General features: G+C 39.7%; 1 protein-coding gene across 2 annotated transcripts in view; it reads left to right on the top strand.

Moving 5' to 3' along the window:
• LOC114658825 (uncharacterized) overlaps positions 1-16,398 on the top strand; it is a 148,679-nt gene that overhangs the window by 62,904 nt on the left and 69,377 nt on the right. For both annotated transcript variants that reach the window (XM_051932700.1, XM_051932701.1), the window contains exons 15-17: positions 2,176-2,293; positions 14,261-14,353; positions 14,583-14,754. In XM_051932700.1, coding sequence (XP_051788660.1) covers positions 2,176-2,293; positions 14,261-14,353; positions 14,583-14,754 — 383 coding nt within the window. The remainder of the gene's footprint in view (positions 1-2,175; positions 2,294-14,260; positions 14,354-14,582; positions 14,755-16,398) is intronic.

Raw genomic sequence — 16,398 nt, 5'->3', positions numbered from 1 at the left:
AAATGAGTTCATCAAGAACACGGGGACACAGTTGGAAACTTGTTAAGGGTAAATTTCGCACAAACATTAGGAAGTTTTTCTTTACACAAAGAACGATAGACACTTGGAATAAGTGACCGTGTAGTGTGGTAGACAGTAAGACTTTATTGACTTTCAAAACTCGACTTTTTGTTTTTTTGGAAGAAATAAGTGAAGAGGACTTGCAAGCTTTGTTGGGCTGAATGGCCTGTTCTCGTCTAGAGTGTTCTAATGTTCTAACCTGATGTTCTGCTCTCTGACGCCATTCTTAGTGTAGATCAGCAGAATGGTTTTTAATTTTTTTTAGCGGCGGTTCAAAGAGCTTATAGGCTCACATTTTCACAGATGTAATACAGTAACAGTAAATTATTAAACTATATGGTTACATACATAAATGCATAAACCACATTAAACACACAGTAAAACACAATGATTCTTATTGATTTACTAAAACAAGTCCTGACAATGCAAAGTCTCGTTAACATTTTATTTGAAATGTGGCCTGTTCACACACCCCAGCAACAAACTGTTTGCCTCCCAACAGGCAGTATTCTAGTGTGTGATGCCATGCCAGCAGACACACCAACAATGAAACAGTTAAATCATCTGCAGTCATCTGCATTCATCTGCTTGACTTGTGACCGAGACCCCAGTAATTTATCATCTGCACTACCAAAAAGCAGCATAGAACACTGAGAACACATAGAATTATTATCAGAACACAGAGACTTGCTATCATAAGCGAAGCCATGTGAACAAGACGGCAAGAATAGAGGTTTTACTGAACGCTCAGCGTGGGTTCAGACGAGGGAGGTTGTGTTTTACTAACCTGCTGAAATACTATGAGGAAACAGCAAAAGGATACAACCAGAGTGGTGCATATTATATTATTTATCTGGATTTTCAGAAAGCATTTGGTAAGGTGACACATAAGATGTCACACATCAGACTAAAAGAAGTGGGAGTTCAGGGTGTTGTGTGCAGAAGGGTGCAAAATTTGTTTAGACACAGGAAGCAGAGGATGATGATGATGCAAGGAATCCTAACAGAATTGGGTGATGTTAAGAGTGGTGTCCAGCAAGGGTCAGTGCTGGGGGGGGGTACCACTATTTTTAATACATATATAGTATATAAATGATTTGGATAGGAATATAAATAACAAGCTGATTAAGGTTGCGGTTGATACCAAGATGGGTGGACTGGAGCATCCATTGAACCATCACAGAAGGACTTAGACAGCATACAGGCCTGAGCAGATTTATGGCAGATGAAATGTAATGTCAGTAAATGTAAAGAATTACACATAGGAAGTAAAAAACATAAGATTGAATACATAATGGGAGGTCTGAACATCAAAAGTATACCTTATGAGAAGGATTTAAGAGTCATAGTGGACTCTACACTATCAACTGCCAGACAGTGTTCAGAAGCCATTAAGAAGGCTAACAGAATGTCAGGTTATATAGCGCCTTGACGTGTGGAGTACTGGGTGCAGTTTTGGTCTCCAGACTGTAAAAGAAGCAGAACATAGCAGCACTGGAAAAAGTCCAGAGAAGAGCAGCTAGGCTTATTCCAAGGATACAGTTAATGAATTCTGAGGGAAGATTAAAAGAGCTGAGCTTTCTCAGTTTAAGCAAAAGAAGATTAAAAGGAGACCTGACTGAAGTGTTTAAATTATGAAGGAAATTAGTCCAGTGGATCGAGATGGTGACTTTAAAATTATATATTTTTTTCACACAGAGAGCCATAGACATATGGAATAAGTGACCAAGTAGTGTGGTAGACAGCAGGACTTTAAGGACCTTCAAAACTAGACTTGACGTCATTTTGGAGAAATTAAGTGGATAGGTAACCGGTGATTATGGTTTTCGTCCAAAGTGTTCTCTGTTTTAAAGACTGTTGTTTCCCTTAGTGGAGCTTTTGTCTCTGCTGTGTAACAGACCTCTCAGAATGTTTTTTCTTCTGTTCTAGTAGACTGTGGGTGTCACAAAATGGGTCACACTTTTATAAAAGTGGTTAAACCAGTTGGCAGGAATGGAATCCATGGATAACAAGGTTTTATTGTATTTCTGACCTGGAATCTAACAGGGGTATCTCAAAATGACAAAATGTTGAAATGACAAAAATATTTTATGCTTTGTGTTCTTGTTTTTACAGTGAGCTCACTCAACAAGCTGGGCATCCAGTGCTGGGTTTTATAGTGGATCGTGTAAAGGATGCCCCACCGGGAGAGGGAAGTCTGCGCCTAACTGGCTATGATCAGCGCTCTGGTCGGGTAAGGTATTTGTTACTTTCAAGTTCCTAGGGGGGTCTTATGGGTAAGACTGCCAGCTGCACCTCCTATTTTCATTGTCAATATCAAGCTACATGGGTGTGCAGTACAGATGATAGATTAAACCCAATTCAAGTTAGATTCCCAGAACTTCTTAAATAAACATCCAAGGCCGTACGTGTCCATCTAACTGAACAAAAGACTGTCAGACATAACATTTCCCAGCTCCACACGTCCCATACACTCCCTGCGTTAATTCAATAAGGTTATCTACTCTATTTTCATAAGTGGTTATGTCAGCATAATAAATAAGAGTCTCAGCCTGTTTCAGATTTTCAGTAGATTTCCATACACTTTGTTATCATTTGGTGGGCTGGCCTTTTAGCTGATTAACTTGAACCAAATGCTTAGGGTCGCCTTCCACAAGCTTATCATGATACATTGCAGGATGTTTTGTTCATTCCTCCTGATATAACTGGTGTAAGGTTTGTGGGCATCCTTGCTCAGACATTTTTCAGTTTCAGTTCAGCACAGTTTTCTATGGAATTCAGGTCAGGGTTTCATGATGGCCACTTAAGTACTTTCACTTTGTTGTCTTTAAGTCATTTTATTTCAATTTTGAGGAATGATTAGCATCATTGTGCTTTTGGAAGACTGAGTTTTGACTGTCTGATGGTTTGTGGTATTGCTTCAGAATTTCCCTTTCCTTATGATGCCATTTATTTTCTAAAGTGCTTCAGGCACATTTCCATCAAAGCACCCCCATACTATGATGTTTTTTTGCATTAAAAACCTCATTTTTCTTCTTCTAGAAAGAGCAGTGATCATTATGGCCAAACAGTTTAATTTTTGTTACATCTTACCACTCTTCTAAAAGGCAAGGGGCCTCATGTATAAACAGTGTGTACGCACAGAAATGTTGCGTACGAACGTTTCCACGCTCAAATTGCGATGTATAAAACCTAAACTTGGCGTAAAGCCACGCACATTTCCACGGTAACTCATACCTTGGCGTACGCAATTTCTCCACTCAGTTTTGCAGACTGGTGGCACCCAGCGTCAAAGCAGTGCTACTGTTCCTGTGTGGTCACCCTTTCTTTCTTAGATCCACATTCCTGATGCGGCTTTATAAATACACTGAAACTAACTGCATATTGTTTATTAGTGTAATGCATCTGATTGTAACTAACCTGCAGCAATATAATGGTCCAGGGAATAGCCATAGTATTCCAAATACCAGAACTGCTTTAGTGTTGTTACTCTCCCTTAGTGCAGGATTTACGTATAAGCTACACAAGCTATAGCTTAGGGCCTTCTTGGGGGCCCCCAAAACAAATTGTCCGAGTGAGCAATTGTCATATATACTTAAATATACTACAGCATTATTTGTCCCAATCAGGCCCGGCCTTAGGCATAGGCGAAGTAGGCGACCACCTAGGGCCCCGGTGTCCAGGGGGCCCCGGATATACTCGTTGGTCTAATCTTCACGCATTTCACAGAGCTTCCAGGGGGGCTCTGGACCACCCTTTCGCCTAGGTCCCCATAATACCTAAGACCGGGCCTGCTCTGCACACAGCAGCAGCTAAGTGGATTGAGAATTATCGGTATACAGCATGAAGCAGACGCTGCTTCAGCCACGGCAAAACGTTTCAGAGACTTTCCTGTACGGACTTCGCGGTTTAGAAAACGTTTCATCCCAAGAACTATAAATGCACTCAATCAGTCCATCAAGTGCTCCTTGTAGAACTGTTTGTACTTATAAGTACAACTAGCAAAATACCCGTGTACATATATATATACACACAGACACATATATATACATATATATTTACATATCTACATATATACAGTACACATATCCTCATATATATACACATCTACATGGAAGAGAAGGTCTGTGATACGGTTTGCATATTTACAGTTGGAGATCCACGAAGGGAGAAAAAACGAATCACGTATCATAAAATAGTTTTTTATTCCTGAGCTTTCAACCCCTATCAGGGGTCTTCATCAGAGGATAATGCTTAGACTTACAAGAATCAAAGGCAATATATAGCAACACATTCAGTATGGGGGGGGGAATGGGGGTGGGTGGGTGGTGGTGACTAAGTCAGTATGATCAAGGGGGGGGGTTGTATAGTTTAATCATTGTTTATATGATTCGTTTTTTCTCCCTTCGTGGATCTCCAACTGCAAAAACACATCTACATATATATACACATATAAATACATATCTACATATATATATGTATATATATATATATATATATATACACACACAGACACATATATACATATATATTTACATATATACACATATCTACATATATATATACACATCTACATATATATACACATGTAAATACATATCTACATATATATATATATATATATATATATATATAGACATACATACATACATACATACATACATTGACACATATATATATATACATATCTACATATATATATATATATATATATATGTAATTGTGTTGTCATTGTTATAAGTGTTGTTGTCATATATATATATAATATACACTCACACACACACATAAACATATATATACATAAATATATACATATATATACATATCTACATATACACATATCTACGTATCAAAATACCCGTGCTTCACAGTGGCGAAGTACTGCTTTAAAATTTTTATTAAGAAGAAAAGTAAACCTTTTTAAACTGAGGGAAAATGAATCAATAATTATTTGTTTAGGATCTCTTTGTATACCACGTTGTCAGTTCGGCCCTCCGGTTGTAATATGACCAAGCTGTGTGCTGAGCTTACTCTTGAGCATGCAACGTACAGTTGGCCATGTGAAAAGCAATCTTGCCTCAAATCAATGCCAACCTTTTGTAGGGTCTGTCCCTGAGACTTATTAATTGTCATTGCAAAGCAGAGCCTTACTGGAAATTGGAGGCGTTTGAATTGAAATGGGAGATCAGAGGGTATAACGGGGATGCGAGGAATAAAAACTCTCTCCCCTGAGCCACCGCCAGTAAAAATAGTTACCTCAATGAGGTTGTTTTGCAGACACGTGACCTGAAGTCTCGTGCCGTCACAAAGTTTCAGTGGCTGTATGGATAAGCGGAAGAGGATGGATGGATGGATGGAAAATCAATAAAATAATAAAAAAAAAAATCCCATTTTATATGCACAGATATTATAGACATAGGTATCCATCACGTTCTCCTGAACCTCTTCATTCATGCTGTGATAACTTTCAAGCTCCCAGCTTAACCACCCAGCTCTGGGAAATTAAAAGAAAAAAGAATAACACAGAAAATTGAAATTTTACAATTATTTTTTGGTAACATTAATAAACAACTATTAAATTTATAAAGTTAAAGCATAAAAAATAACAATAAATAATTAAGTCAAGTCAAGTTGTGGAGCATACACTGGTACAGTGCGTTGCCGCACCCGCTACACGACAAAAACAACTTGGGATCCCGGTTTGCAACCCCCCCAGGTAGACACGCCGTTCAGTCCCACCCTCCGGAAGTGACCCTGTATCTGCTGCAGCCTGGTGTTATGTGGGCGACCCCTTGGTCTGGTCCAGCCACTCGGGTCCCCAACAATGAGGATCACCTTCGGGGAAACACTCCACATGGTCGTAATGCCGTAACTGACGCTCCCTCACAATGCAGGTAATATGCCTCATTCGGGACTCCATGAGCAACACAAAGTCACAGTACCAAAGGAGTCCAGTCTTCTTCTCAGATCACTGGATAGCATGCATGTCTTGCAACCATATAGCGAAACAGAAAGCATCAGGACTCTAAAGAATTGGACCTTTGTCCTTTTGCAAATATATCAGGGGTGCCACACACCCCTTTCCACCTCATGTCAAACCCCATGCTCTCCCAATCTGTCTACTGACTTCATAGGAAGAGTCACCAGAGACATGAATGTTACTGCTGAGGTAAGTAAACCTCTCGACGAGGTCGACACTCTCTCTGCAGACAGAGACACTGCTGGTGGCCGTGCCCAAGAGGTCATTAAAGGCCTGGATAATCACAAAAAGGAATTTAATATTAAAAAATAAACTTTCACTGAATAAATAAAGATTAAAAAAAATTATATATGACCCTTACAGATGAACAAATTGACAAATAGATTATATACACTTAATAATAAGTACACACTGACACACTTTGCAGTTTAATGGGAAATGCTAAATTTCAACTTCAAATTATCACATGGAGAAAGTATTTTGTTAGTTCATCTTTACTCATCTTAGAAATCAAATTTGAAATTGCTGGGGTGTATTTCATGACTATGTTAATTGTACCTGACACTGTTTGTCGTGGTAGGGTCCTAGATTGACCCTATTCCCTTTTATACTCTTTATTACACAGACCATAACAAAATGACCCCTAATATCTACTATTAGCCCTCATACAGTATGTTACATTACTGTTTACAGGTGCTGGTCATAAAATTAGAATATCATGACAAAGTTGATTTATTTCAGTAATTCCATTCAAAAAGTGAAACTTGTATATTAGATTCATTCATTACACAAAGACTGATGTATTTCAAATGTTTATTTCTTTTAATGTTGATGATTATAACTGACAACTAATGAAAGTCCCAAATTCAGTATCTCGGAAAATTAGAATATCAATTAAGACCAATGCAAAAAAAGGATTTTTAGAAATGTTGGCCAACTGAAAGGTATGAAAATGAAAAGTATGAGCATGTACAGCACTCAATATTTAGTTGGGGCTCCTTTGGCCTGGATTACTGCAGCAATGCGGCGTGGCATGGAGTCGATCAGTCTGTGGCACTGCTCAGGTGTTATGAGAGCCCATGTTGCTCTGATAGTGGCCTTCAGCTCTTCTGAATCGTTGCGTCTGGCGTATTGCATCTTCCTCTTCACAATACCCCATAGATTTTCTATGGGGTTAAGGTCAGGCGAGTTTGCTGGCCAATCAAGAACAGGGATACCATGGTCCTTAAACCAGGTACTGGTAGCTTTGGCACTGTGTGCAGGTGCCAGTTCCTGTTGGAAAATGAAATCTGCATCTCCATAAAGTTCGTCAGCAGCAGGAAGCATGAAGTGCTCTAAAACTTCCTGGTAGACGGCTGCGTTGACCTTGGACCTCAGAAAACACAATGGACCAACAACAGCAGATGACATGGCACCCCAAACCATCACTGACTGTGGAAACTTTACACTAGACCTCACGCAACGTGGATTCTGTGCCTCTCCTCTCTTCCTCCAGACTCTGGGACCTTGATTTCCAACGGAAATGCAAAATTTACTTTCATCAGAGAACATAACTTTGGACCACTCAGCAGCAGTCCAAAGGCGAGACGCTTCTGACGCTGTCTCTTGTTCAAGAGTGGCTTGACACAAGGAATGCGACAGCTGAAACCCATGTCTTGCATACGTCTGTGTGTGGTGGTTCTTGAAGCACTGACTCCAGCTGCAGTACACTCTTTGTGAATCTCCCCCACATTTTTGAATGGGTTTTGTTTCACAATCCTCTCCAGGGTGCGGTTATCCCTATTGCTTGTACACTTTTTTCTACCACATCTTGTCCTTCCCTTCGCCTCTCTATTAATGTGCTTGGACACAGAGCTCTGTGAACAGCCAGCCTCTTTAGCAATGACCTTTTGTGTCTTGCCCTCCTTGTGCAAGGTGTCAATGGTCGTCTTTTGGACAACTGTCAAGTAGGCAGTCTTCCCTATGATTATGTAGCCTACAGAACTCGACTGAGAGACCATTTAAAGGCTTTTGAGTTAATTAGCTGATTAGAGTGTGGCACCAGGTGTCTTCAATATTGAACCTTTTCACAATATTCTAATTTTCCGAGATACTGAATTTGGGACTTTCATTAGTTGTCAGTTATAATCATCAACATTAAAAGAAATAAACATTTGAAATACATTAGTCTGTGTGTAATGAATGAATCTAATATACAAGTTTCACTTTTTGAATGGAATTACTGAAATAAATCAACTTTGTCATGATATTCTTATTTTATGACCAGCACCTGTATATCTGTGACCTCAAGCAACAAGATAGAATACCACAACAGGAAAGAGACAAATGTACACATTTATTTATTACATATAATACATAACATGCTGAAAATATAAGCACAGTTCAAATCTGAGTATTGGTTAAAGTAATACAACCTGATAACAAGCTACAGGGTGGCTCTCTGTTGGTTGTTCTGATCCGGCTTGGTCTTTGCACCTGCATTATCTTTGAATTGACAGAGGGTACTGGCTTGGCCTCTTTTGAGGATGAAAAATGTCAGAGAGAGAGAAAGTGCCTACAGCCTGTAGCCTCCACTTATTGTCACTCTGTAGCCCCTGACACACCAAGGAATCAGCTCAGACATAAACCCTACCCCTTTAATTTTGTCTGCTTTGTTCAGCATCTTCTCCTGTTTCAAAGGATGCATAAATGTAGTTTTGTAAAAAAAAAAAAAAAAAAAAACAAGAAAGAAAGAAAGGATATACATGTAATTAAGACATAAACTGACCCTCTCTGGTCAGTATTCTCCCTCCTCATTAGAAGTGGTGCTCTTCCTATCAGTAGATCCATCCATTTTCCAACCCGCTGAATCCGAACACAGGGTCACGGGGGTCTGCTGGAGCCAATCCCAGCACACAAGGCAGGAACCAATCCCGGGCAGGGTGCCAACCCACCGCAGGACACACACAAATACACCCACACACCAAGCACACACTAGGGCCAATTAAGAATCACCAGTCCACCTAACCTGCATGTCTTTGGACTGTGGGAGGAAACCGGAGCGCCCAGAGGAAACCCACGCAGACACGGGGAGAACATGCAAACTCCACGCAGGGATGACCCGGGAAGCGAACCCAGGTCCCCAGATCTCCCAACTGCGAGGCAGCAGCGCTACCCACTGCGCCACCGTGCCGCCCCTATCAGTAATCACATTTCTAAAACTATAGAGGAAGAACATTACAATAGCTTACTTTCAAAAATCTTTTTCTTCCTTTTAAATATCAAAGTGATATTTTACAAGCAATTATCAAAATATTAAATATTAATCTACATTACAGCCCCAAAGCACTTTAAAGCTGCAGCTATCATGCTACATGCAACTCCACATTCAAAAGACATTCATTCTTTGTGGGTGCACACACTTGCACACCAAAGTTTTACTTTTTAAACTATTATTTTAATGAAACAAAACTTTTGCAGTATGTTTCAAAAAAAGAGGCAAAGTAAGCTAAACTGTAAGCTTAATAAAATACTGTAGTAATAAGTCATGGTGTCTATTTGTTTTTCTTTTCTGTTACGAACATTCATCATTTGCAAAAAATACACCCGGATGATTTATTGGTCATCTCAAGCAGAAAGTGAAGATTAAACCATGAAATAAAATTGCAGTAAAAGAAACAAGATCTTAAAAAAGAAACCCTACCACAACTTTATTAATTTTGTTTATAACAAAATTTAAAAAAAAAAGCAAAACACGCAGTTTGCTGTAAATCACCTGTAACCCTTCTCACATAATCTGCTTAACAATCATAAGGCCTTCTATTCATTTTTGTTTGCGGCGGCAGCAGTTACAGCCTAACATTAAGTTTTCTGATTGCAGGAAACTCTGTTAACACTAATCACCATAGTGGTCTAAATTAATTACAAATATAAAACACAAACATAACTGATCACATAGGTATTGATCCTCTTTAATATGACACCACATCATGGGGTTATGGGGCAGCATCTTTGGTTTTAGAAGTCCCACCATTAATTCAAAGGAGATTACTGTCTAAGGTTTCAGTTCATTACATGTGAAAGGTCCAACATGTAGGAATTCAGTTGGTCTAACCTACACATTGAAGACATGCCAGGCAACTCGAAGAAAAGTACAAGTCAGGGGAAGAAGACAAGGAAATATCTAAATCACTAAATATATCATGAAGAAATGGAAAGAGTACAGCAGAGCTGGAAATCTGCTAGAGTAGGCAGCACACAAAAACCTTATTTGATCTTTATTTATCCCCATGAGGAAATTTCTCATTTTACATGAGTTCATTAAAGAAATAATACACTATGGTCCACTTTTTTAAAGCCACTTTTAAACAAAACATACATGAAGTACCAGCTGGGGCTTTCCAGAAGTCACATGGGAGACAAGTCAACTGTAAGAAAGTTCTGTGCTCTGATCAGACCAAACCTGACCTTTACAGCTATTAGACTAAATACCATGTTACATTGCACATTATCAAAAGCACACCATCCCCACCGTGAAGCATGATGTTGGCATGATCAGGCTGTGGGGATGCTTCTCTGCAGCAGGACCTGGAAGGCTTGTGGGGGAAAATAAATGCTGAAAAATTCAGGGAAATCCTGAAAGAGAATCATCAACAACAACATTTATTTATATAGCACGTTTTCATAGAAATGATGTAGCTCAAAGTGCTTTACAAGATAAATATAAAAATAAGATTAGGCAATACTGAGTAACAAAGAATAAAGTAATGTCTGATGGCCAAGAGCACAGAAAAAAAAAAAACTCTAGAAGGCTGGAGATAAAAAAAAAAACAAAATCTGCAGGGGTTCCAGGCCACGAGACCACCCAGACCCCACTGGGCATTCTACCTAACATCAATGATCTCAACCAGTCCTCGTGGTTTTCAGGCTTCGCATGGAAGAATTTGATAATGATGGTCATGTGGACATCAGGCCTTCAATCCATCAATGTAGCGACTGCACGGTGCCCGGATCAGGTGGTGGTGGCGCAGATCGCCAAGACAGAAAACCGGAAAAAGAACAGCAGAAATTAGTAGGGATTAGTATAGATTGTGGAGATATGATAAGAATTATAATTAAACACATATATAGAATATCAGGGTTACACTAAAATGAAGCTATGAGAAAACCATTTTAAAATAATGGGTTTTTAGCAGTTTGTTAAAATGCTCCACTGCATTAGTCTGGTGAATTTCTATCGGTCAGCTATTCCATATTTTATTGTGCATAACAGCAGAAGGCCGCCTCACCACTTCTTTGAAGTTTAGCTCTTGGAATTCTAAGCAGACCCTCATTTGAAGATCTAAGGTTACGACTTGGAGTGTAAGGTGTAAGACATTCTGAGATATAGTATGGAGTGAGATTATTTAAGGCTTTGTAAACTATAAGCATTATTTTAAAGTCAATTCTAAATGGCACAGGTAACCAGTGTAGTGACATCAGAACTGGTGTGATGTGCTCAGATTTTCTTTTCCTAGTTAAGATTCTGGCAGCTGCATTCTGCACTCATAACCGATTGCTATCTTTTTTGGGAAGTAGAATCGGACACAGTTTGTAAGAAACCTGCACCTTGGGAGAAGACTTGTTTTCCATCTGTTATGTTTCAGCCAGGTTCTACCTCAAAGCTTGGATTCAGATTACGTTTTTAGTCTATTTGTTCTGTTATGGATTCTTCTGTTTATGTTAATATTGTTAATCATTTAGCTTCTATGTGTCTATGTATTTTCACCATTGTTCTGTGTTTGTCTTGTGGGTGGTTCCTGAAGAAGTGGGGCCACCTGCTTATCACTGCCAAGGACCTGCACGCAGCACTGTTAAGGTGAGGAAAACAAGCAGTCCTTTGCGGTTCATTGAATGTAGTGGTGTTGGTGAGTTCTTAGGTGAGTTATTGCTCCTTTATGATTATTGTTTTGCTGGATTATTTTTAATCATTCTTGAGATGTTGTGTATTGGGATTTGTTTGCTTTGGGAATGACTTCTAGGCAACTTATATAATGCCTTGTTTGCTCAGTGGATCTTTGTAATAAGAAGAGCACGTTTTGTGAAATAATTTATTCTTTATAATGATGCTGTGTTTGACTTTTCCTGACTTGCTGGAGTTTGATGTAACAACAGTGGGCATTTTTTAGACATTTTGGGACTCTGATTTCTTTAAGGGTCTAACACCATTTTCGTGTAGACAAAGTCTACACAAGAATGGATTCAAAACAACGTTAATGTCCTGGAGTGGCCATGTCACAGTCCAGATCTCAATCCAGGCGAGTATTTGTGGCAGGAATTGATAAAGGCTGCTCACTCATGATCCTCATGACACGTGACAGAGTTTGAGCAGTTCTGTGCAAAGAGGAATGCAGAAACAGTAACAGTTTCCAGATATGAAAAGCTGATAGAAAGAGAGAGAAAGAAAGGCCTGTGCATACAGACTCAAGGCTGCCATGGCTGCCAAAGGTGCATCTACTAAATACTGATTGGAAGGGGATGAATACTTACTCCTTTGATTATTTTGTGTTTTTATATTTGTAATTAATTTAGACCACTTTGTAGCTATCTGTTTTCACTTTGACATTTAAGAGTCTTTGATCAGTGCTAAAAAATCCAAAGAAATCTCCTTGTCGTTGTCTCCGAGCCTTGGAGTTCTATGTAAAAACAGCTTGTTCTGTTATATTTGTACCTTTTGTGGAAGTGTTTCTTTGATATTTGGACTTCAGGCTTCACACATTATACACTTCATGTCTAGATTTTGTCAATTGTTACTAAAACATGAAAAACGTTTCTGTTTTAACAATGTGTTTACATAGATCGTTGTAGACACGGAACACACATGAAATGCATTTGTTCCAAATAACGATATATATTTATAAAAGGTGTGGATAGATGGATGTCATTTTGCTTGACTTCTCACTCAATACAACTCTAAGCAACTGACACGCAGGTAAACAGACTTGAGCTGAGAAAACTGTGTGGCGGTGGGGGATGTGATAGCAGGCTGCTTGCTGCTTATCAACACATTTACAGGACAAAAGATGCTGACAGAGAGGTGCGAAGCAATTAAAAGTGGAACAGATCTACGTAGGCTTTTCGTAGGCTCTGGTAATTCTAGTGTTAAGCTGTTATAATCTGATGTAGTGTTACTTGGGACAGTATTCTGCTGCCATCTAGTGGATAAAATAACATCATGCTGCAAAAAAATCACGAATATTTCTATGCATTTTCTACGCATCAATATTCATAATTGGGGTGGAGCTTTTAACCAAACCATAATGGTGTGTAAATGAGAAGCTGCAAAGAAAATTTTAGAACTCCTGAAACTAAGCCATTAGTCAAATCAAGCGTAAGTGATGACAATGTGAATAGGTCATGAGACATTGACACGGATAGGGAAACTGATGAGTAAGGCCACTGTATTACCGAACCGCCATGATTTACCTGATAAATTTAGTCACGTAAAGGTTTGCAGTGGTGCAAGTTAGCCCCCCAAACAATGCAGCAACTGTCAGTTCTCATGTCAGAGGAAATGTGGAAGCCACTAAGCCTAGCCTACAATAATACAATGGACAGCATCAATCATATGGATCAAGTTCTAACATTACAAATTCTCATGCACAAGCAATGAAAAAAAGTATGGAAAGAAACCCACTTCTACTGTCCTGATTGTGACAGCAGGCAGTGTGCTGGTGACGCATCACATGAAGGACGTGTACCAAATCAGTACAGCAGTGGACACCAGACAGACCTTTCCTTCTGTATTTATGTTGAAATTTTGGTATTTATATGTTTCTATTACAAGTAATAAAATCTTGTTGAAATAAATTCAACATTTTTGACTTGTTTTTCTTGGGGTAAACATAATGCTAAGGAGGCCACACCCACTCTGATTTAATCCTGTATTATAAAGTGTGAACACTTCCAAAGGGCTGAAGACTTTTATAGGCACTGTATCATGATAAGCATTGCAACAAACATGGATTAAAGTCACTGTGGCATTGGACAAGTGTGCAATGACATATCCTAAAGGTGCCCGTTTTGCTTTTTTGGGCAATGAAGTAAAAAAAAAAATGAGCATGGGTTGGTCTAGGAAGGAATTAAAGAGCAGGTGGGAAGCACTTGAATTTTTGTCATACTATATAAAATTGAAAGTAACCAATGGCATGTCTAATTACTAATTGTCTTTGCTGCAGTGTTATGTTGCTGTCCTTCTTCCAGGTTGTCTTCACCAAGAATTCTGCCTTGGAGTGGGCCACTTTGCCTGTGCAATCTGGAATTAAGCAGGGATACTTCATCTTTGGGGAACAGGAGGTAAATGGACTTTCTTTTAAGCAGGGCCAAGGTGAGAAGCTGGCCTCCCCCCTAATGATTCCAGCTGTTCTACTTTCCCACTGTGGCTTTTCTTTGTGATCTGGTACTTTGTATATTTTTATGCACTGTCGAGTGTCCCCTGACAGCCAGTATTAGTTTCTTTGTGATTGTCCCATTTAAGGCTGGGTAACTGAGCAATACTGACATGCAATCCTTTGTTTCTTTTCAGATGCCATTTAGTGACTTGGAACCCCATAAAGACATGATTCTTTTTGTGAGGTTCTACTACTGGCCAAGTGAGAGCTTTGCAACTCCTGCCCCCCAAAAAGCAACACTAAGTGACTGTGAGGAATACGTTGTTGCCTGGGGCCTACTCAAGCTGACCCAACCTGCTGCACCACGTGAGTTCTCCATCTAAAACACTTACTAAACTTTACATCCTCTGTAAAAACCACATTGAGTCACCCCATCCAGCACAGGGACAGTGGAACAGATGAACAGGTGGAAGGTAAAGATTCACCTCTTTTAAGAAATATTCACAGCACTCTTAAGTGTTCAATGGAGGTCTTTAACAGGCAAAATGGCTGTCTGGAACCAGTACATGAAAACTTACCCACCACACTAGACCCCACCAAGCAGATCAGATTCTGTCTCCCTGAACTGGTCAGAAAAGCCCAGAAGGTTTGGATGAACATGCTCAGTCTTGATCACTCACCAAATCCAACTAGATCCATTCCCTTCTCTTAGGTCTGGCCACACATAACGTGTTGTGTAATAAACTACTTGTGACCTACCAAATGTGCACACACCTATGAAAATGCATCAGTTCCTAACAAATCAGTACCATGTGTTGATTTTTCTAAACTGACCTTCCATGTTCAGCTGCACTTACCAGATCTGAACACACTGTGGTATAAAGCAAGTTAGGGGTCCATGGCAGTGCAGTGTTTATTTTTTTAAAAACAGTGCACTCTCAGGAGTGTGTAGATGTGTGTGATAATGAAGCCTAGTGGCCTCAGGGTGTCGATGAGGAAAATGGTTGATCATGCATTCATGTACAAAAGCAATCAGTTTACACAGTTTCTTCATTAGCGCTCGAGGGTCATAATTAAGGCACCTGCACCCACAATACCATAAAGGAACCAGGAAAAGAAAACAAAAGAGACCAGAAGAGTGAGAGGAACAAATCGAGGAACTATGATGAAGAAAAGAGAAGAAGCAGAATCGGCTGGGGAGCCATTGACGAGAGATAGCAGTCGAGCTCTGTAAGAGATGGTTCAGGGGTGGACTGGATCACTCCTGCCGAGCAGGGGAGACTAAGAGATATCTTGGGGCTCCTAGGGATCCCACAGATGTTGAGATGGGAGTAGAGAAGACAGAATCATGACCAGCACATCCAAGGGATGGTGACCGGGGCAAGAGTCGAGAAGGGGCTCCTAGGGATCTGGTGGATGCAGATGCATAGGGAATATGGAGTTTAGCTCAGCATGTCCTAGGGGACGTCAAAGGAAGGTGGCCGGGAGGGGAGCTGGAGGATCGTTTTCTCCAGAGTCTCATCTGAACATATCTAAAGATGAGTCAGCAGGACGAGATGAGAGTGTGAGAGTAAGGGAGCACCGGCCAAAAAATTTTAAATGTGATCCTGACTTTATGATTTTATCACTGGTTTTAATGGATTATTTATTGATTGTGCATTTGGTGATTTTAGGTTCCTCACAAAGCACTGGATTTTAAAGATGGATTATTTATTTATGAAGATTTTGCACTGCACTTTATTTGTTGGACACTCTATTGTTAAAATAGAATTGACACAATGTACCTGTTTTGCACCACTCTTGTTGTTTAGCTGAGTGAACCTGGGCGTCACCCACACCTACTGATCAGACATAGCTTTGGACATGCACATTTTGTTTATTCACACTACACTCATCTTTTCTCAAATTTTAATCTCACATCCTCTTCAGATCTGCCTGTGGTCTGAGCTACTTCACTCGGGTGTGCCTACCTAATCTGACCACAATATTCAGATCTTAACCTTAAACTAC

This window comes from Erpetoichthys calabaricus, chromosome 10 (genome assembly GCF_900747795.2).
Source record: "Erpetoichthys calabaricus chromosome 10, fErpCal1.3, whole genome shotgun sequence".
Lineage (NCBI taxonomy): Eukaryota > Metazoa > Chordata > Cladistia > Polypteriformes > Polypteridae > Erpetoichthys > Erpetoichthys calabaricus.
Note: the sequence above shows the minus strand (reverse complement) of the source record. Positions and strands in the feature narration are given on the sequence as shown.